The following is a 21,616-nucleotide window of genomic DNA, read 5'->3' on the forward strand; positions in this document are numbered from 1 at the left end:
AAGTCCTGGGATGACGTAGGTGGCTTCTCTGCTTCGGGGTCTCTCACAGTGCTGCAGTTAAGGTGTTGGCCGGGACTGTGGTCTCATCTGTAGGCTTGTTTGGGGAAGAATCTGCTTCCAAGCTCACTCATATGGTTGTTGGCAGAATTTAGTTCCTTGCAGGTTGTTAGACTAAGACTTCAGTTCCTCAAATGTTATCTAGAGGACTCTCTTCATTCTTTGTTGCATTTGGTGTCTCCATATGATATTTCACAATATTGCAGCTTACTTCATCAGAGTGAGCAAGCAAAAGACAAGAGAGTGGTCAAGCAAGATAGAAGTTACAGTTTTCTATAGCCAGATTTTCAGAGTGACACCCTATCACTTGTACAGTACAGTCAGCCATCACTTAACGATGGGAATACATTCTGAGAGATGTATTGTTAGGCGACTTTGTTGTGTGACCATCATAGAGCATACTTACACAAACCTAGATGGTATAGCCAACGATACACCTAGGCTATATGGTACTAATCTTAATGGGGCTACCATTGTATATTCAATCTGTTGTTGACTGAAATGTCATTATGTGGCGCATGACTGTATTCTATTCCTTAGAAGCAAAGTTCAGCTGGCACACACCCACAGCGAGGGGATTACCTGTGGGTGTGAATGCCAAGAGGTAGATATCATTAATAGACATTTCAGAAGCTGCCTATCACAATCATGATATGTTATCCTTTTTATATGTTATTGAATTAGATTTAAAGAAGTTTATATAGTTTTATGAGGTATATAGTTTTCTTGTTATGCCTTTGTCTAGTTTCATATCAAGATGATTCTGGTCTCAGAATGCATTGGAAAGTATTTCCTTCTCTTCAGTATTCTGGAAGACTTTGTTTAGAATTGATATTATTTCTTCCAACATTTGGGAGAATTTACTAATGAAGCCATCTGTGCTATGGTTATATTTATTTTTATATATTTCTTTCAGTTAAAGTTTTAAACTATAAATTCAATTTCTTTAACAGTTGTAGGGCTATTCTCTCTCATAATGCTGTGGTTCTCTCTGTGTTTTGAGTGTTTCTTTGAAAGAATTTGTCCATTTCATGTAAATTGTCAAATTTATTGGCATAAGGTTGTTCATAATATCTTTTTATTATGTCTGGAATCTGTACTGATGTCCCCTCTTTCATTCTTGTTGTTAGTAATTTGTGTCTTCTCTGTTAGTTTCTCTATTAGTCTGGCCAAAAAGTTGATCAATTTTATTGATCTTCTTAAAGACCCAGATTGGAGTTTTTCTCAGTCTTTTTTTTTCTCCTTTTTGATTCTTTGATTGCTGCTCTGATCATTATGATTTCCTTTCTTCCGCTTACTCTGGGTTTAATACACTCTATAGTTTTTTATGGGGGAAGCTGAGGTCATTGATTTCCCTCTAAATACTGCTTTCGTGGCATCTCATAATTTTAATATGTTTTTTCATTTTCATTCACTTCAAAATTACTTGCTAATTTCCCTTGTGATTTCTTCTTTGACTTGTGGATTGTTTGCACGTGAGTTATTTGATTTCTAAAGATTTGGGGATTTTCTATAGATCTTTCTGTTATTGATTTCCAGTTTATTCCAAAGTGTGGTTATACTTTGTATGACTTGAATCCTTTGAAATGTATTGAGACTTGTTTTTTGTCCCCAGATATGGTCTGTCTTGATAAATGTTCTGTGTGCACTTGGAAAGAATGTGTACAGGCATACCTCATTTTATTGTGCTTCACAGATACTGTTTTTTTACAAGACCCTCCACTAACAAAAAGATTACGACTCACTGAAGGCTTAGATGATGATTAGCATTTTTTAGCAATAAAGTGTTTTTTATTTAAGGTATGTGGATTGTTTTTTTAGACATAATGCTATTGCACACCTAATAGACTACCATGTAATGTAAACATAACTTTTATATGCACTGGGAAACCAAAAAACTCATGTGACTCGCTTTATTGCAATATTTGCTTTATTGTGGTGGTCTGGAACTCAACCCACAATATCTCCCAGGTATGCCTGTATTCTGCTGTTATTTTGGAGTGTTTTACGAAGGTCAGTGAGGTCAAGTTGGTCGATATCCTCAGTTAAGTCTTCTGTACCCTTGTATTCTGCCTTACTTGTTTTATTAATTATTGAGATGGGATTATTGAAATCTCTGACTGGATTTGTCTATTTTTCCTTGCAGTTCTATCAGATTTTGTTCTATCTACTTTGAAGCTCTCTTACTAGGTGTAAATCTTTAGGGTTGTGGTGTTCTCTTGATAAATGAATCTTTTTATCATTATGAAATGACCTTTATCCCTGGCAATATTCTTTGTTTAAAAAAAATCTACTTTTTCTCATATTAACCTGGTCGTTTTTCCAGCTTTTGGCTCATGTTAGCATAGTATATCTTTTTCATCCTTTTACTTTTTTGAAAAAATTGTAAAATATACAGAACATAAAATTTACCATCTTAACCATTTTTAAGTGTACAGTTTAATAGTGTTAAGTACTTTCACATTGTTGTGCAACCATCTCCAGAACTCTTTTCATCGTGAAAACTGGCATCCTTTTACTTTTCACCTATATGTCTTTATAGATTAAATGCTTTTCTTCTATGTTTAGATTTACACTTAATGTGATTATTGATATGGTTAATTTTAATTGATCATTTTGCTATTTTCTATTTGTCTCTTCTGTTCTTTGTTCCTTTTTTTGGATTAAATGAATATTTGTTGTAATACCATTTTATCTCTTTGTTGGCTTATTAGTCATAACTTATTTCTGTGTTTGCTTTAGGGTTTTTAGTATTCTTGGTTTATAGCATCACCGTCTACCTTTCAGTGTTACACCCCTTCATATATAGTATAGGAACCTTACAATAGGATGCTTCCACTTCTCTCCTTTTGGCCTTCGTGATACTATTCTCCTTTTGGCCTTCGTGATACTATTGTCATACGTTTTACTTATACTTATGTTGTAAACACCAATATGCATTGTTCTTATTCTTGTTTGAACAGTTATCTTTTAAAGAAATTGAAATAATAAGAAAACATGCTTATATATTTTCAGATACCATTTCCGTTGCTCTTCATTCCTTTGTGTAGATCCATATTGTTTTGTTCATTCTGCCCCAAAGACTTCTTTTAACATTTTATTGTGCAGGTCTGCTGGTGATTAATTCTTTCAACTTTTTATTTCTGAAAAAGTCTTTATTTTGCCTTTTTTTTTTTTTGAAAGAAGTTTTTACTGGATATAGAATTCCAAGTTACATCTTTTTAAGTATTTTAAAGATGTACCATTGACTTCTCGATTGCATTGTTTCTGATGAGAAGTCTGCTGTCATCCTTATTTTTGTTCCTCTTTATGAAGTGTATCTTTTTTCCTCTGGCTACTTTAAAAATTTTCTCTATTGCTGGTTTTGAGTCATTTAGTTATCACATGACTTGGGGGAGTTTTTGTCATGGTTCTTGTGCTTGAGGTTCATTGAACTTCTTGAGGGAATTTTTGGGTTCATAATTTTCATTGAATTTGGGACATTTTTGGCTTTGTTTCTTCAAATATTTTTTTTTCTGTTTCCATGTTTCTGAACCCCAGTTACTCAAACTCTGCTTGAAGTTGTCCAGCAGCTCACTTATGTTCTGTTCTTTTTTTGGGTTCTTTTTTCTATCTATTTCTATTTTTTTCTATTCATTTTGGATAGTAACTATAGTTGTATAGTTCACTAATATTTTCTTCTGTAATTATATTTGCAATATGTTTGTAGTCTCCAACATTGTGTGTATTATCTCTGTAAGTTGGTTAAATATGTAGTCCATGTCTCAGCTTCTTGAACATATGAGGTAGAGCTATAATAATTATTTTAATGTCTTTGCTGATCCTACATTTGTGTCAGTTTGCACTTGGTTTTGGTTTAGATTTCTTCTCATTCTGGCTCATATTTTCCTGCTCCTTTAACGTGCCTTGTAATCTTTGGATACTAGACGTTTTGCATTTTACCTTGTTGAGTGCTAGAAATTTTTGTATTTCTGTAAATTTTCTTTAGTTTTGTTTTGGGACATAGTTAAATCACTTGGAAATAGTTTGTTCCCTTTGGGTCTTGATTTTAAGACTTGTTATTTGAACAATTAGTTAGGGTAATTCTTCTCTACCCATTGCTGAGGCGAGACCATTCTGAGTACTCTGCTGAATGCCCCATGAATATGAGGCTTTCATTCTGGCTGGTGGGAAGAGGTGCTGTTCTTCACCCTGTGTGAGCACTGGGCATTGTTCTCTGTGGTCCTCTGGGATGATACTGTACCCAGCTCTAGTTTCCTCTTGCTCATGTGCTAATCAGTATCCTGCTGGAACACTTGAGGGGGCCTCCTGTGCAGCTCTCTCTTAGGTGCTCTGACCTATGAATCCCAGCCACCTTGATCTTGCTGGACTCTCAGCTCCACTTTCTCAAATCAGGGAGTCCACTAAGCTTTGTCTGAGTTCTCCTCTCTATGCCGTGTTAGAAACTTTCAAGGCGGTAAGCTGCAGCATTCATAGGGCTCATCTTATTTGGTTTTTATTTGTCAGAGATCACTGTCTCTTTCATTGTTTGCCATCAAGTGTCTAGAAAACTATCATTTCATGTATTTTGACTGGTTGTTTCAAGGCAAGAGGATAATCCAGTCCCTGTTACTTCATCTTGGCTGGAAGTGAAAGTCTAAGTGTAAGTCCAATGTATGTTTGATTCTAATTTGGAAAAGTATTTGAGTTTGGCTCAAGGTTTGCTAGTATGCTGCTGTGCTTTAGATTTTGAGGGGAAGTTGCGCAGTATTATATAAAATGAGTCAAATACTAGATGCACATTGAGCATCTGTTATAAGGACTTTCATACCTAATACAAATAAACAGGTATACTGTATCATGCTACCATATTTAAACCTGTGGGAATTCCTGTCCTTTTTCCAGATGTTGTTTAAACGTATTTCAAGATTGTCATCTTGTGATTAGAGTAATAATTTTGTCAACTGTTATTAAGGTACCCAAACACTTTGTAACTCTTTTTCTCATTTTACATTGTGAAAAATGACAATAAGCTTAAGATTATCATCTTAATGAAATCTGTGCTTTCTGTGTTCAGTCTTTATTTTTATAGTTCTGAAAGCTTTTTGGCCTGTTATTTGAAAATCAAGTAAAGGAAAGAAAAAGAAAACTTCAAAATATGGTTTCCTCTTACAGACATTAAAAGGAGTATCTATTTATGTGGCGTATAAAGGCCTCTGTCACCCAGAAGATTGATATGTTGTGCATTATGACGTATAGGTTTGAAACTTTGAAATAAATTTCAAGGAAAACCTAAGTTTTGAATTCTTTATGGGATGAATTTTTCATCCTCCTTCCAAGGTGGCTCGAGCACACACGTGTGTGTGTGTATGTGTGTGTGTATAATTTGCATAGATGGAGGGACATTACCAAATGAAAGTCTCAGAAAATATAAATAAAATGAATTCTGAGTCCATATTAAGCAGAGTCAGCTCTGCTTTTTTGGAGGGATAATATATGAAAAAACGTGAAGATTTTTGTTGCATTGATCCTTCTAAGAAATTACTAATTTGCTCATAGAGTGATGTTTCTACATGGACTCTTTATCTATAAAAAGCTTAAGTGATTATAAAATATCAAGTATGTCATTTTTATAGATAAGAAAATCTTGATTATTGCCACTTAAAGGGTTTTTGCAAACTTAGAAATGTAACAAAATACATTTGTGATGCACTCAAGACATCCTTCTGTGAAAATTAAAAAAAAGAAATTGCTTTCAGGTCTTTGTCTGAAGCTATGTCTGTGGAAAAAATTGCTGCAATCAAAGCCAAAATTATGGCTAAGAAAAGATCTACTATCAAGACTGACTTAGATGATGATATAACTGCGCTCAAACAGAGGAGTTTTGTGGACGCTGAGGTGGATGTGACCCGAGATATTGTCAGCAGAGAGCGAGTATGGAGGACACGAACAACTATCTTACAGAGCACTGGAAAGGTAATGAGAATATTTGACCCATTCATTCGAGATTTAACCAATCTGTGATTGATTATAGAATTGGTTAAAGTTTACCATTACTAGGAGATTTTAAGTTTTATCTCTGCAAGATCAGTAATAATGTAGATTTCTAAGTGGCCATATTAACCGTTCTATTCTAGCATATCGTTGGTTCGTGGTCACCTAAGAAGCTGATGAAAAATTCTGAATCAAAGTGCAAGCCTGTTGATTTACACCTCATTTGTAAATCCAAAGAGTTGCCCAATTTTCTGGTTGATCAGATTTTTGCTTAAACCTAATGAATAAGGAATATTGATGGCAGGCTCTCTGGTCATTAATATCATTATTAATTTTTTTCCCCACAAAGTAAAGAACTTATGAAATCCATCAGCAAACATTTACTGCGTGTATTTTATACATTCTAGTGTGTGGATAGAGCAGTATTTATTTATTAGTTCCTTATTAGGGGAGTTTTTTTTGTTTTTTCCTATAGGATTGTAGGATTTTCTTCCATCCCTTTTTCCTCTTTTTCGTTCTCTCTGTCTCTTTCCCTCCCTTCCTATTCACGATTGCAAATAATGCATTAAAAAACATCCTTGCACATATACCGTTGTGCATTTATGTGTATACAGGAAAAGTGTTAATTCCTAGAAGTAAATTGCTTATTAAAGGAGATTTGTACTTTAAATTATGAAAGATAATAATTTGAAAGATATTGGATGTCCAGTATCTTACTGGATCTCCCGAAAGTTTGCATGGATTCTGTTTCATTTACATATTTTCACTGTCTTTTCCTCCCCTACCTCCTAATTTTCTTTTATTTTTTTAAATTATTTTTTGTGTGTGTGAGAAAGATCAGCCCTGAGCTAACATCTGCCAAACCTCCTCTTTTTGCTGAGGAAGACTGGCCCTGGGCTAACATCCACGCCCATCTTCCTCCACGTTATGTGGGACGCTGCCACAGCATGGCCTGACAAGCGGTGCATCTGTGCGTGCCAGGGATCCAACCTGGCGAACCCTGGGCTGCTGCAGTGGAGTGCGTGCACTTAACTGCTGGCGCCACCAGGCCGGCCCCCTAATTTTCTTTTAAATGTTAATTCCCCACTGATGCACAGTTGTTAATAGTGATGATTTGGCAAGAAAGTTTGTAGAAGTGTGTGAGATGACTGATGAAAGTGAACTTTAACATTGGTTTAAGAAGACTGGTTTTGTTTGCAGATTTTGGATTTTGACCTTAAATTTGCTGTGCCATTTTAGTAGGAGTAAAAGCTACTAGGAAAGAGTATATGAAGGAAAGAATTTTTTCTTTTGTACTTTGATTTGTTTTACAAAGTACTTGAAGTGAAGATTAAGAATTATTCTCCAGAGTTTAGAATTATAGAGAAATCTGAGAACATAAGTAAACTTTCATTTTTGTATTTACAATAAAATGATCTGTTGATGCTCATTTTCACTCCCTAATATGGCTACTGGTTGAATATTGTGACTTATATTGTTCTACCAGTGTTCATTGTAATTGTTGAAAAATCTGAATTTCATACGAAAGGAATAAAAACGTAGGTGATAGGCCTCATCTTACTTTTAGACCAACATTAAATGTTCAGATAATTGAGATGAACGATTTTCTTTGAGCTCTAGGTGGCAGGATTGTACCATCGTTTCAAAACTTAGTGTTCTAATTTAATTTCGTGTTGTTGGAACCACCGTATAGTTTTAAAAATAAGTTAACAGTTTAAGAATTGTTTGGTAGCTATATTTGCTTCTATGAGTATTAACATTTTTAAAAATCAAAATAACTGTTTTGACTGATAGCCTATCTGTATACTGTTTTCATCTGGGAAACTCTAAAAACCTTTTGAGTACTCATAGCCCTAAAACGCCGTAAGATTTTAGACAGACCTTCATTATCACCAGGTGTTAGGGCCTTCTTATTTTCTGCATTTCCATAATAAAAGACAGGTTCAAGATTCCATGAGAAATATAAATACATCCTTTTATGGTTATATTACTATTGCAAGCACCCCACATAAAGCAGCCTGATTTTATAATGCCATTAAAAACACACTTTTAAACTTATAGAAATTAGTATATGTTCGTTGTTGAGTAACAAGAGATCATTAAAAGGAAGATGATAATCACTCGTAATTCGACCACAGAAAAATAGGTAATAACATTTTGATTGATTCTTCTAGAGTTTGTCTCTCACACAATACTTTATTATTTTTAAATTAGTGAGATTTGATTTTCATCTGTTTTCAACTATTTTCGTAATAGAATTAAGACTTTATTTGCATTTGTCACTGTGTTGATCTCTGCACTGCTGGTGCAAAAGCAGTGGTTTTGCTTGGCATGAATCAAGGCACTGGCACCAAACTTCACTAGTAACCACTGTATTCTTCACCCACTAATTATGTCCTTGATGAAAATAAAAATTTACTAAATTTGTTAAATCATGACCTTTGAGTAACGTCTTTCTGTATTTTGTGTGATGAAATCAGACTATATCAAGCACTTGTGCATACCAAAATATGATGGCTGACTCCATGAACAGCACTTGTGCCATTGTTTAAGTTGTGTGCTGAACCAGCTGCTTTTTCACAGAAAACTATTTTTTATTTGAATAACTGTGTTATTCAGAGTTGCATATTTGGCAGTCGTTTTTCCGAAAATGCAGGAAGTAAGTCTTTTTCTTCAAGGAAAGTAACTGACAGTATTTGTTGCCAATAATAAAATGTTAGCTTTCATGAGAAAATTAGAATTTTGGGAAATTTCTTTTTGCTGCTGTAACCATACCAGCTTCCTAATTCTTAAAGACTTTTCTGATGAGTTCTGTGATAATACTAACCAATGTAGTTTATTGATATTGTATAATACAACGTGTTAATATTTGGAAAATCTGCATAGCTCTAGATGACCAATGCATGCTGTTACGAAATCATATGTAGGTAAAAAAACTCCATTTAAAGTGCAAAAGATGACAATATGGATGGACATTGAGGGTATTATGCAAAGTGAAATAAGTCAGAGGGAAAAGGTCAAATACCATATGATTTCCTTCATTAAGTAGTAGATAACAACAACAATAAACAAACACATAGAGACAGAGATTGGATTGGTGGTTACCAGAGGGGAAGGGGGGAGGGAAGAGGGCGAAAGGGATAATTCGGCACATGTGTGTGGTAATGGGTTGTGGTTGGTGTTTGGGTGGTGAACATGGTATAATCTATGCAGAAATAGAAGTATAATGATGTACACCTGAAATTTATACAATGTTATAAACCAATGTTACTGCAATAAACAAAAAATAAAAAAAAAAAAAGTGCAAAAGAGGGGCTGGCCCGGTGGCGGAGCAGTTAAGTGCGCGCGCTCCGCTTTGGTGGCCCGAGGGTTCAGATCCCAGGTGCACCGACGCACCACTTGTCAAGCCATGATGTGGTGGCGTCCCATATCAAAAAGTAGTGGAAGATGGGCACAGATGTTAGCCCAGGGCCAGTCTTCCTCAGCAAAAAAAGAGGAAGATTGGCATCGGATGTTAGCTCAGGGCTGATCTTCCTCACAAAAAAAAATAAATAAAAAAAATAAAGTGCAAAAGAGACCAAGGTATTTTAAAGTAATGACACAAGAAGTTTATGGATGTGTTTTCCACCTTTAAGAAACTACCACTTACTGAGTTTTGGTGTGATATCAAAGAAGAAGATCCACAGTAGTATCTGAAAAGTTGTTATAATGCTCCTCCTTTTCCAACTGTCTGTGTGAGGCTAAGTTTTCTTTATATACTTTGACTAAAACAAAGGAAGATATCACAACAAATATTGAGTGTAGAAGCAGATATGAGAATATAGTTATCTTCCGTTAAGCCAGACATTAAGTAGATTTGCAAAGGTTTAAAATAGTGCCAGTCTTTCTTGTCAGTACTTTTTGTGCGCTTTGGAAATTAATTTTTCATAAAAATGTTATTTATTTTCACATGGGATAGTTTTTTTCTTATATTTGAAGGAATTAATACAGTCATGTATCGCTTAATGATGGGGATACGTTCTGAGAAATGCGCCATTAGGCGGTTTTGTCTTTGTGCAAACATTGTAGAGTATATTTACAGAAACCTAGGTAGTATATCCTATTATACACTTAGGCTATATGGTACTAAACTTATGGGACCACTATTATATATGCGGCCCATCATTGACTGAAACGTTATGCGGTGCATGCCTGTATTTTAAAAATATCTCAGTTTTAATTTCTAATGTGATAAGTACTGTAACCTCTGTAAACTAAAGCTCTTTGGGGTATGTGATAATTTTTAAGAGTGCAAAGTGGTTCTGAGACCTTTATTTGCTGTCGTAAAGAACTATAGGAACTAATAAGTTCTGTAACTGGGGCAGTGGTAATAGTTGTGTTTAAGCTACCTCTCATTTTGAGTACATATTTATTTAGCATCTACAAGCCAGGCACTTGCTAGGCACTGACTGGAGGTGCACTGGTTCTAGCTTTCACAGAGGTTATATTTAACAGAAGACAGAAAATTAAGCAGTAATTGTGACATATGACATTGTAAGGTAGGCACCCAAGAAAGGCAGTGAACTTGGTTGAGAGTAAAGAGGAGAGAATGATATCTAAAGAATAAAAAGGAGTGAGGGAGGTGAAGGAGTGAGGTGGGAGAAAGTGGTCCAGACCAAAGAAACAGTATTCGTAATTGTCTAGAGAAGAGAAGTCATGTTGCATTTGAGGTTCATGAGGGCAGGGACCGTGTCTCCCTTGACCATCATTTTATCTCGGTGCTAAGCAGGGTGTTTGGCTTATAGTAATACATATTGCTTAAAATGATAAGTAATTGATAAGCAGAATTATAAGAGCCCCGAAGGAATTGTTAGACATTAGAGCAAAAACCGAAGGAGAGTCTGAGAGGCGCAGGAAGAATACTTCATGAAGAAAAGAGTAGTCAGATTAGTCAGCATTGTTGAATGTTGCTAAGTTTTTTTTTTTGGTTCATGCAAAAGTTTAAGATTTTAAAAATATTTTCCAACTTACTAATCTTTGAAAAGTGCACAATGACTCCTAATAAATAGTATCTCAAAACTTTCAACATCTCATATAAAATTGTAGCAATTGGATATTAGCACTGGAGTTTACTAAACCTAGAAGAGAGTATGGTAATTAAGAAGCCTCTTGACAGCAAATCTGTTGTATTTTTATTTTATTTAAATGTTAACTTGTTTCCTGGTTACATATTTGAATAAATGTAGAATATGAATAAGTTTATAGCCATTTATGTGTAAAATGAAAATAAATGAATAACCCTGGGTTTATAATAATCAGTCTTTGGATCAGTTTCCTTCTAGTAGGCGATTTTTTTGTGTGTGTAACAATAATGCCTCATAATGATATAGTAGGGAAGAATTAATAAGAAGAAAACTTAGTTTGAAATTGTTTATTAAGTAAACTTACTGTCTTTGAATATTTAATTTTAAGTGTGCTTAATTAAAATCCATTTGTGTTTTAGAATTTTTCCAAGAATATTTTTGCAATTCTTCAATCTGTAAAAGCCAGAGAAGAAGGGCGTGCACCTGAACAGCGACCAGCCCCAAATGCAGCACCTGTGGTAAGAATTATTATTGTTTATGTAGTAATTTTAATGAAAATGGCACTTGTTTTTCAGTATTCTTATTTTGAAGACATCTCATCTTAAAGTTTTTTTTTTTGGTAAGGAAGATTAGCCCTGAGCTAACATCTTTTGCCAGTCTTCCTCTGTTTGTATGTGGGTCGCTGCCTCAGCATGGCTTGACGAGTGGTGTAGGTCCACATCCGGGATCTGAACCCTCAAATGTGGGCCACTGAAGCAGAGTGCACTGGACTTAACCACTGTCCAGCCCCCATCTTAAAGTTTTTAAGTCAGTAGGTTCTAAACCTTTTGCTGCTTCAACATACTGAAAGATGTGAAAACTCTCTTCACCGTTGAAAGTTCCTTACTTCAGCAGTAATTCTTACCTGGAGACACAACTGGGTCAGAATCTGCAAGAGGTTAATTAGGAAAAGCCCTCTGAGTAATTGGGTAAACTGTAGCTGGCCTACTCATTGTTGCTTGGGAGAATCACTAACCATTGTTAGAAATGTAAATCCCTATTACCATCCACTTTGGGGCTCTTTTTGAAATCATTGGTATCCGTGACTTGGTTGTGAATGTATTGTCTTTGTCCTGATCACAGGTCATTTGGTCCTTTCATTGTGCCTTAGTTTTAGCTGTTTGGAGCGTTGACTGCCTCACTCTTTTTTTTGCTCTCCTGAAGATTATTTATTTTTATCAATAATAATTTCCACTACACTCTACCACAATGCACACCAGTGTAAGACTGCCTCACTCTTTGAGGTGCCACTTGAGACTCTACCAAAGTAAATATCATGTATGACATATAGCCTATATTTAAACTCAGACATATCCTCTACTTTTGTTGAAAATACTTCCATTTAGTTTCATGTGATTCAACAAGGGAAAAAAGCTACAAATAAAATTGTTTTTATTGTATATAGAATTTTAGAAATTATATCAAAATTTGATAGAGTACTAACAGTCTTTCCAAGATCTAATAGTTCTGTTTGTTTGTGAAATCATTGATATTTAGCCTTTAAGAGGTAGTGAAGTTTTGCTGGTATTTAGAAAATACTTTAGTTGACTTTCCAGCAAGTATTTAATTGCTTGCTATTTGTCAGGCAGTGTTTTGACAAGGGTGTGAGAGAGATGAGAATGGAAAAGGTCCACAGTCCCTGCCATCTTTGAGCTTACAGTCCAGTGGGACATAGAAATGAGTAAAAAAGGTAGTGGGGCCAGTGTTAGGATGGTAAACAAAGGGTGCTTGTAATTATGAACTGGTTGACGTTTCGAATACCAGTTGGTAGGATATTAAGTCGAATCTTAAAACAGTTTAACCATTATCTTTGTGACTGTGAATATTCTCTTTATTTCCATAATCATTAAAATACTTGAAAATTTTAATGTTTAGCATGTGACTATAGAAGTGTATACCTAGTGGAAGTCTTGAATAACTATCTTTTATTTGGAATAATACTTGGGGTAGCATCCTATGTAACAAAATGAAGAGTATTTTAGTCTTCCTGAATACCATGAATTTCCCAAGCAATTTTGAAAATAGTCTTTAAATATACTTTTTTTAGATTATTACAGACTGAGTTTTAGATAAAGTATTTGTGAGTTAAATTATACGTCATAAGATTGGCGACTTAGTTTCTAAGTATTTAAAAAAAATAACAACTTTGTTAACTTCAGTCTTACCCTGTATGTTTATAATGGGTTTATTGTCATAGTTGTCATATTTATTTAACGATTAACAATTTGGAGAATGACTTAGTTAAAAGGCTCTAAAATGTCAGCTCAATAAACTCTGAATTAAAAGATTTTTTTTTGTTAAGGAAAAAAATTCACAATTGGAGGGATTTTATTACTTCATGAAGAAATTTAAGTAATCAGAATGAAATTACTAAGTACACCCATTTTATTTCTGCAGTGTCTAAGAGTTTTGCTTTTTGCCTTGGTGCAAGTTTACTTGGGATCCTTTGCCTTTGTCCCTGATAGGGATGGTAATTTTCTAGCAGTAAACAGTATTTTGAAAATAAGCATCAAATGACTCCCTGATTTTTTTTTTTTTTTTTTTTTTGCTGAGGAAGATTCACCCTGAGCTAGCATCCATTGCCAATCTTCCTCCCTTTTTTGCTTGAGGAAGATTAGCCCTGAGCTAACATCTGTGCCAGTCTTCCTCCATTTTGTATGTGGGTTGCCGCCACAGCCTGGCTTGACAAGTGGTGTAGGTCTGTGCCCAGGATCCGAACTCACAAACCCAGGCCTCCCATGTGGAGTGCGTGAAACTTTAACCATGGGACTGCCTCCTCCCCACTTTTGTCTTACTGGCTATAGTAAGGAAAAAGCTTAGGAAATAAAACCCTTATTGTGGTTAAGTAACGATTTGAAATATTAACATGTAACTCAATTTTTCTATAGGATCCCACCTTGCGTACCAAACAACCTATCCCAGCTGCCTACAACAGATATGACCAGGAAAGATTCAAAGGAAAAGAAGGCAAGTTACTTAATTTTTATCTTCTTCTCGCTGTGGTTGTGCTGAACTTAAGAGGCAGTACGGCCTGATGCTTAAGAGCAGGGTTGGCAAGCTAAAGTCCACAGGCCAAATCTGGCCCACCACATGTTATTATGAATAAAGTTTTGTTGGAACATGGCCACACTCATTCATTTGTGTATTATCTATGGCTCCTTTGGTGCTGTGACAATGGAGTTGAGTTGTGACAGAGATTGTGTGGCCTGCAAAGCCTAAAAGTACTGTTGGTCTTTTACAGAATAAATTTGCCAACTCGTGGTTAACTGCATGGATTCCGGATTGCCTGTGTCACAGTTACTTTTTGTGGGAATTTTGATAAGTTACTTTAACTGCATTCCGTATCAACATCCTCCTCTGTAACATTACGGTACTCACAATAGTAGTACCTCTCTCTTAGGGTTATTGTGGGGATTAAACTAGTTAATAAATATAAAGTCCCTAGAATAGTGACAGGTATGTAATTAGCTATCTATGAATATTTGCTGTTATTAATATTAGTTCTGTTTCTCAAAAGTTTATGTTAAGAGTTGATTTATCAAATCTTGTTTCCCAGATGATAAATGTATACATTGAGAACGTGGGAAGCATAGATTGGAATAACCATGTGAGGACTTATTTTGGGACAGCCTACATGGTATACTGGCTTATGCCATAGTGAACCATTTCCAGTATAATGAGGTGGTTAGTGAATTGTGGGACTAATGTCACTGTAACTTCTCTTTGGGTCTTCATTTGTCTCAACTTGATTCATGAAGTAGAAGCAACTGAAATTTTAATGTTTATGATTTTTTTTCTGCGTAATCCGAAATCTCTGTTTAAGTTTCATTAAAGGATATATTGCCTTGATGCAGTGAATTTTGTGTGGTGACTTCATTTACTGGATAAAGGCATGTACTGAATACATGCTATAGAAAGACAGTGGTGTGTTCCTTTTTTCACTGCAATGTGTTTCTTGTGGCATGAATTATGTAAAGTAGGGGTTGGCAGATTACAGCCCCACAGGCTGTGCCAATTTGTTTACTTATATTGTTTATCCTGCTTTTGCACTACAGCTGCAAATTCAGGAGTTATGACAGAGACTATATGGCTTGCAGTGTGTAAAATATTTACTATATGATCCTTTACAGAAATGCATATTTATTTATTTTATTTTTTGTGAGGAGGATCAGCCCTGAGCTAACATCTGCCAATCCTCCTCTTTTTTGCTGAGGAAGACTGGCCCTGGGCTAACATCTATGCCCATCTTCCTCCACTTTATGTGGGACAGTGCCACAGCATGGCTTAACAAGTGGTGCGTTCATGCATGCCCGGGATCCGAACTGGCGAACCCGTGGCCGCCACAGCAGAGCGCGCACACTTAACCGCTTGCGCCACCAGGCCAGCCCCAGAAAAGCATATTTAATATGCTGGAATTTAGTATCTGTCCTGAAACGCTTATCCCTATTTAAAATGTTGCTTTTCTACAAATTATATAACATACGCCTATGATTGTCATTTTGGAACACAACTTTTTATAAGTTAAAGACTTCTCATGATATTAGATGCTTTTAATGGTACTATAATTGAGTATTAGTAGTAAATAATTTGAGGGTTATAAAGTATTTTATTCAGTCTAATTTTTGATGTTCCCAAACAATTATGTGACTGTTGAACGCAGTTGTAGACATAGTCTTAACCAACTTCTACATAGTGGGCTTGTTGGTGTGTATCAAATATATTTTTGAGACTAGTATCCTTTTAAGTTTATATCTTCAGATGTATGTAATTTAACTTTATATATATGGTAGATTGAAGGCTTTGTTATACTGTTGAACTGTCAGATATAGTGTAGATTATTACTTTAGATTTGTTATTGGTCATGAAATACTTAAAATCTAATAGTAAATCCTCTTTGTGTATAGAAACGGAAGGCTTCAAAATTGACACTATGGGCACCTACCATGGTATGACACTGAAATCTGTAACGGTAAGTTACTTTGACTGCAGAGGTTCTTTTGTTCCAGGAATTGTATGTGAGTAGCAGATGTTGAAGAAAATCTTTGTTCTCCAACATTTTCTATTTCATACATTTATCTTTAATGACCAGTTGTGCTGATAGATCTGTGTGGTGATTATTGGATTCACGGGTGTCCCTTTTTTAACTGAGTCAAGTGTGTGTAAATAAAATCTGTTTTGATAACTTGTAAGGAGGGCAAATGCTGCCTGGTTAGAGTATTTACAGCCAGTGAGGAGTTACGAGGTCCAGTTTGGGAGAGCTCTTTGCCGTAATATCGTAGGTTCTTTAAAACGTAATGCCTTATGCTCTTTAAAGACAGATTGCATTGGTTGATGTAATTAATGCTTACAAAGGGCGTACTTGGATGGCCACGATTATAAGCCTTTGGCTCACTTTCAGCAAACTTACTTTATTTTTTAAACCCCCCGAAAATAGTTATTTCTAGATGTTCTGACTAAGCCATATTTAACACTTTTAATTTTATTTAGTCACTGTAGGACTTGGGGATGTAGAGCAGGAATTCTGTTAACATCATTTTGCATATTTATATTTTCGATAGTTATACCTTTTATACTTTAAAATACTTTGTATATGCACTAACTAGAGTAGCGATGTATTTAAAACACTAATACCAAACTGACTTTATCTTTGTGAATCATCAGATCTTTGAGGACCCAATATGACATAGAATCGTTAGGTATTTGCTGTGGTTTCTCAGAATTAAGACCTATATTGCCATGCTTTACTCATTTCCAGAAGCAGATAGCAAATAAATGTGGAGAATATGATATTAAAAGTTGACTTTTTTTTTTTCTTTTTCTGGATTTCAAATTGTAAGTGAATATTAGATATTTTGCCAATACACTTGTTTTTAAATTGTCATCAGATTTATTTTTGTATTATTGAAATTGTATGTGGACTCATTAATTCATTCACCAAATACTTATTGAGCTTATTGTATCAGACCCTGTTGTGGTTGCTGGGAGGATAGTGGTGGATAAGACAGGTAGGGCTTCTTTAAAGAGAGTAGTCGTAGAGGCCTCTCTGAGGCGGTGACAGTTGAGCAGAGACCTGGCAGAAGAACATTCCATGAGAGGCCCAGCAGAGCGACGGCAGGAAGGCCAATGTCTCCAGAGTCTAGTGAACGAGAGGAAACTGCTAAGAGATTAGATACAACCGTCTTAGGAGAGATCTGCCTGCTTCTTCCTGACTTCAAAATGGAACTCATGGCTGTGAGAGTTAACCTAGATTCTTTAAAGGTGCATTTATTGACATTTCCTTGGGGACAGAATTTGCCTGCTCTCCATTCCGCAAGGGAATTGTCATGGAACTAAAGTGCTGTTAGGTATCCATCAAAGTGAGTTTTTTATGGTTATTGTTGTTGTCATTGTTCTTTTTACTTTTGTCTCATCTGAAATGCCATGAAATTGGTTCAATTACTGAGCTTCTATGCAAATAGTAAAATCAGGGGTAGTTTTTATAGTGATGCTTCTTACAGAACAGTTTTTCTAAAATCCAAAGACAGCTTCTTAATTAAACAGTATGAGAATGATATGGCTCTGCTTCCTCATCAGAGACTTCATTCCTAAATATACTTACAAAAGAGATGAATTTAAACAGATTTATGGTGTGGGATTTTACAGAAATAATCACAAAAAGACAATGTGTAGAAATGCAACACAAAGACTAAAAATGGTCAAATTGCTAGTACTTTTTAAATATTTTAATACCTAGTTTGAATCTCTGTGCTGCTTGTGACCTGATTGATTTTAGCAGTTAGGCAGAGAATACATAGAGAAGTTTGAACTTGAAAGCTTCGAAGTACTCTGATAATTGTTTCTTTTTAAAAGTTGAATTTCAAACTTAGGCTTCTAATGTAATGTTTTTTCCCTCCTCTTTTTCCTTTTGGAATTAATACCTATTTGTGAGCTTGTGAGTTTCAGCGACTTTCTGCCTTATTCTCCAATTGAGAGAGTACCCAGATGTACAGTGCCGTTAAATGTATGTTAAAGGCTTTGTTGTACAGCTGCAACTTCCTTTCTAATGTATGTATAGCTGATTTTTGCTGCCATTCTTCTTCAGGGTTTTGATATGCCTAGTTGATACACATAGTTACTAAAATTAGGATCAATCTACATTAGGATTGATCTACATATCTTTGAAGTTCAAGACTCCAGCGTTCTGTTAGATGTAAAACTAAATTAATAAATTGACTTATGCAGATGGCTAGAAAATTTTTATACAAATGAGTTTTTTCTATATGTGTTATAGAGAAGTGGTGTATGTTTTGATAGTATTTCATAAGAATCATAAGTTGTTGAAATTTATGGAAATTAAGGCCCAGGCAGGATATTTTGGTAATATTTGGTAATATTTCATAAAGATAATAATTTATTGAAATTTGTAGGAGCCCAGGTGTCTTTAAAGTTAAAAGTTTATATAGTTGAGTCTCTGATTAACTTTTGACATTTCATAGTATAGGTTCTAGAGACGCAAGGCATGAATGTTTAAGAGTTGCCAGAGGGCTTGTCAGAGTTGGGAGCCTTGCCCCAAAATGTGTTAATTGGGTTCTGTAATGTTTTAGAAATACTAGATTAAACAGATTTTGAGGTACAGGAATCTCATCGTTTTTGACATGTGAATATCTGAATTGAAAGACAAGAGTATGCACTCTTTCCCTAGCTTGTTTACCCCCAGAGTTTGCCTCTTTCCTCCCTCATGTTGAGAATACTAGAAAAGAACTAGTGTTGCGTAGAATCACTGTAAGTGAAGCTATCCTAGGCATTGTGGGTTGGGAGTGGAAACCATTTAGTATGGGGAACACCAGAATATATTTTCATGGATTCCTTTTGTGAAAGGGGCCATCGCAGACTAAGAAAATCCTACTTAATGATGCTTTTCATTATATGGTAAGAGGAGATGATGAAGACCTCTCTGTGTTAGGTAGTGGCAGGGAACTTACCTGTGGTCCCACTGGAGAGGAAATAAGAAGATATGGTCACGGTTCACTATTGTTATTTATAAGGATTTGGTAATTGAATTGAGAACTAGTTCATTTTAACCTCCCAATCTAGCTTGTTCACGTTCAGGCGGAAAGGTTACATACTGGAGCCCCTATTTATTCTTTCCTCTGTTCTTACTGAATATCACTGACTCTTGATTACTTTGCTCTTTTCATTATTGAGGAAACATTTTGCACTCTGTACAGATTAAAAGCTTTCTTTTAAGATCATTATTTGGATCGACCCCAAGAGACATTGCAGTTCTCATAAGTCTTTTTTTGGGGAACTATTTTCTTGATAGTAAGTAAACTTGGGTGGATTTTCAGTATCTATGTTAGAGCTGTAATAATACCACCATCACCTTTCACTTTTCAGAAGGATCCAGAATCTCAGTCTCTCCATGAAGTTATCTTCTTAAGCAAGAGTGTGTACATTATTAACTTCCCCGCTCTCTGTTCTTTGAAGTGTCCTTCCTTCTTACTTGGGTCTTGGTTAACGTGTTCGTCTCTGCTTGAAGTGGTCTGGGAGGGCTCTAGTCGCAGTAGTGCTTTGCAGTTGGGTCTAGAGCCCAGGCCAGCAGAAGATGGAGACAGTTGGTTAAGGCTTTCGTACTGAGACTCTCCTTCCTGTCCCTCCTCCTTCGTTTAGCAAATATTTGTTGAGTGCTTGCTATGTGCCATGCACTGGGCTAGGTGCTGGGACATCAAAGATGAACAAAGCCAGACATGTTCTCATGGACTTTATTTGTGGTCTGTTGGAGGAGAGAGACGTTAGTCAGTCACTCAAATATAAAATTGTGACTGTGCCAAGTGTGTGGAGATTCATTGTGCCATGAGAACCTAAAATTGGAGGATTTTTTGTAGGAGTCAGAATACTTCTTTGAGGAGGTAATACTTGCAGTAAGATCTGAAGTTTGAGCAGGAGTTAACTTGAAGATTGTAGGAAAGTATGTTTTAGGAATAGAGTACAAAGAGCCAGGAGTAAATGCTCAGTGGGGGGAGCCTGGTGAGTAGAAAGATTTGGAAGGAGACTGTTTGTTATTGTGTAGATTTTAAGGATGCCTATGGGAAAGTTTCTTCCCAGAGTCAGATGCAGCCTGCCTGCTGATAAATGCCAGTGCATTGATGTCATGCGCCTCTCTTAGCAGACTGCTGGAGTCGTTCACTGTGCCAATCTAAATGCGGCCCCAGATATGTCTTATTAGGCATCCATTGTAATTTAAAATTTTATTTTACTCACCAACATTTAAAAATAAGAGGATGTCGCGTAAGCAGTCTGGATTTCTTTCCAGCTTCTTTCGAGAAGCTGTCTGGCATGACTGAGTCTGTAGTCTAGCAGGGCAACAGCCACATCGATGTGAGTAGTGGCTGCCTTCTTGAGATGGGATGTTTTCTCCAGGTTGCCACAAGCCTCACTTACTAAGTTGTCTTTTATCTAGTCTTCTTCACTTATTTATACTGCCTTCTTAGACCCTGTTGGCTTTTCAGTTTGAAATTCCTGATCTAAATAAAGGCAGTGCTAGCTTGTTAAAGAGAAGTCAGTCAATTAGAAACACTACAAATTTAGGGCTTTGAGTCAGTCCTGGCTTTGAATCCCAGCTCTTCCATTCATTCTGTCACTAATGAAGTTGAGAAGGTTATTTAACCTTTCTACCAGTGATCTTGTTTTTACTTTATAGTAAAAGATAATAGAATTTATATCAGAGTATTGTTGAGGATTAAAAGAGACACTGTGTAAAATGCTTAGCACAAAGAGGACTCAACAAATAAATGATGGCTACTTTTATTATGAATTTATAATTTTATATATAATCTTAATTTGACTTATGTGTAAATGTAGGCAACTATAACTTCATTGATATATTTAATATTATATGTTTAATGATACAGTTTTCATTCCAAGTTATGAAGACTAGTTTATTTAAATATTATAGAATTTTTTTTCTCTCCAGTAATTGGGATATTTTTACTACAGCTCTTACAGTATAGATTTCTTTATCCTTTGAGAGAAAATTGCTGCAAAGAAGTTATCATATATAAATTGGGTGACAACTTAGCTAGGTTAGGGTTTTTTGTCTACCTGGTGGGACTCAGATATAGAAAGAAATGTAATTTATTTAGATTTAAATTATTTTAATCTAAAAACGTATAGAAAGTGTTAGTATTTTAGTAATGTGGTCACAGAAATTATAAGTAGGAATATTTTATAATTTGTAATTTTATGCATTTAGATTAGCATATTATTCTGCTTAAGAATATTATTATTACACTTGAAATAATTTTCAAAACTTGTTGGCTAATCTTGATATTTTAGGGAACAGGGTGGTTCTATCCTATGTCAGCCTGAGCAGTATAAAGGTATACCCCTAATAAAGAAAACATCATTTGGTTTCTGTCAATAACCTATTATATGTCTTAAGCTTTTGAAAGTTGGTTTTATACGTTTACTACCTGTTACATGAAGTAGTACTTGTGTTAACATAT

At 35.4% G+C, this 21,616-nt stretch overlaps 1 protein-coding gene across 1 annotated transcript in view; it reads left to right on the forward strand.

Annotated features, from left to right (window-relative positions):
* The window catches only part of CDC73 (cell division cycle 73), a 130,862-nt gene that overhangs the window by 16,537 nt on the left and 92,709 nt on the right, over window positions 1-21,616 (forward strand). The window contains exons 7-10 of the mRNA XM_058533720.1: window positions 5,796-6,012; window positions 11,513-11,611; window positions 14,021-14,099; window positions 16,037-16,101. Coding sequence (XP_058389703.1) covers window positions 5,796-6,012; window positions 11,513-11,611; window positions 14,021-14,099; window positions 16,037-16,101 — 460 coding nt within the window. The remainder of the gene's footprint in view (window positions 1-5,795; window positions 6,013-11,512; window positions 11,612-14,020; window positions 14,100-16,036; window positions 16,102-21,616) is intronic.

This window comes from Diceros bicornis, chromosome 38 (genome assembly GCF_020826845.1).
Source record: "Diceros bicornis minor isolate mBicDic1 chromosome 38, mDicBic1.mat.cur, whole genome shotgun sequence".
In the NCBI taxonomy this organism is placed as follows: domain Eukaryota; kingdom Metazoa; phylum Chordata; class Mammalia; order Perissodactyla; family Rhinocerotidae; genus Diceros; species Diceros bicornis.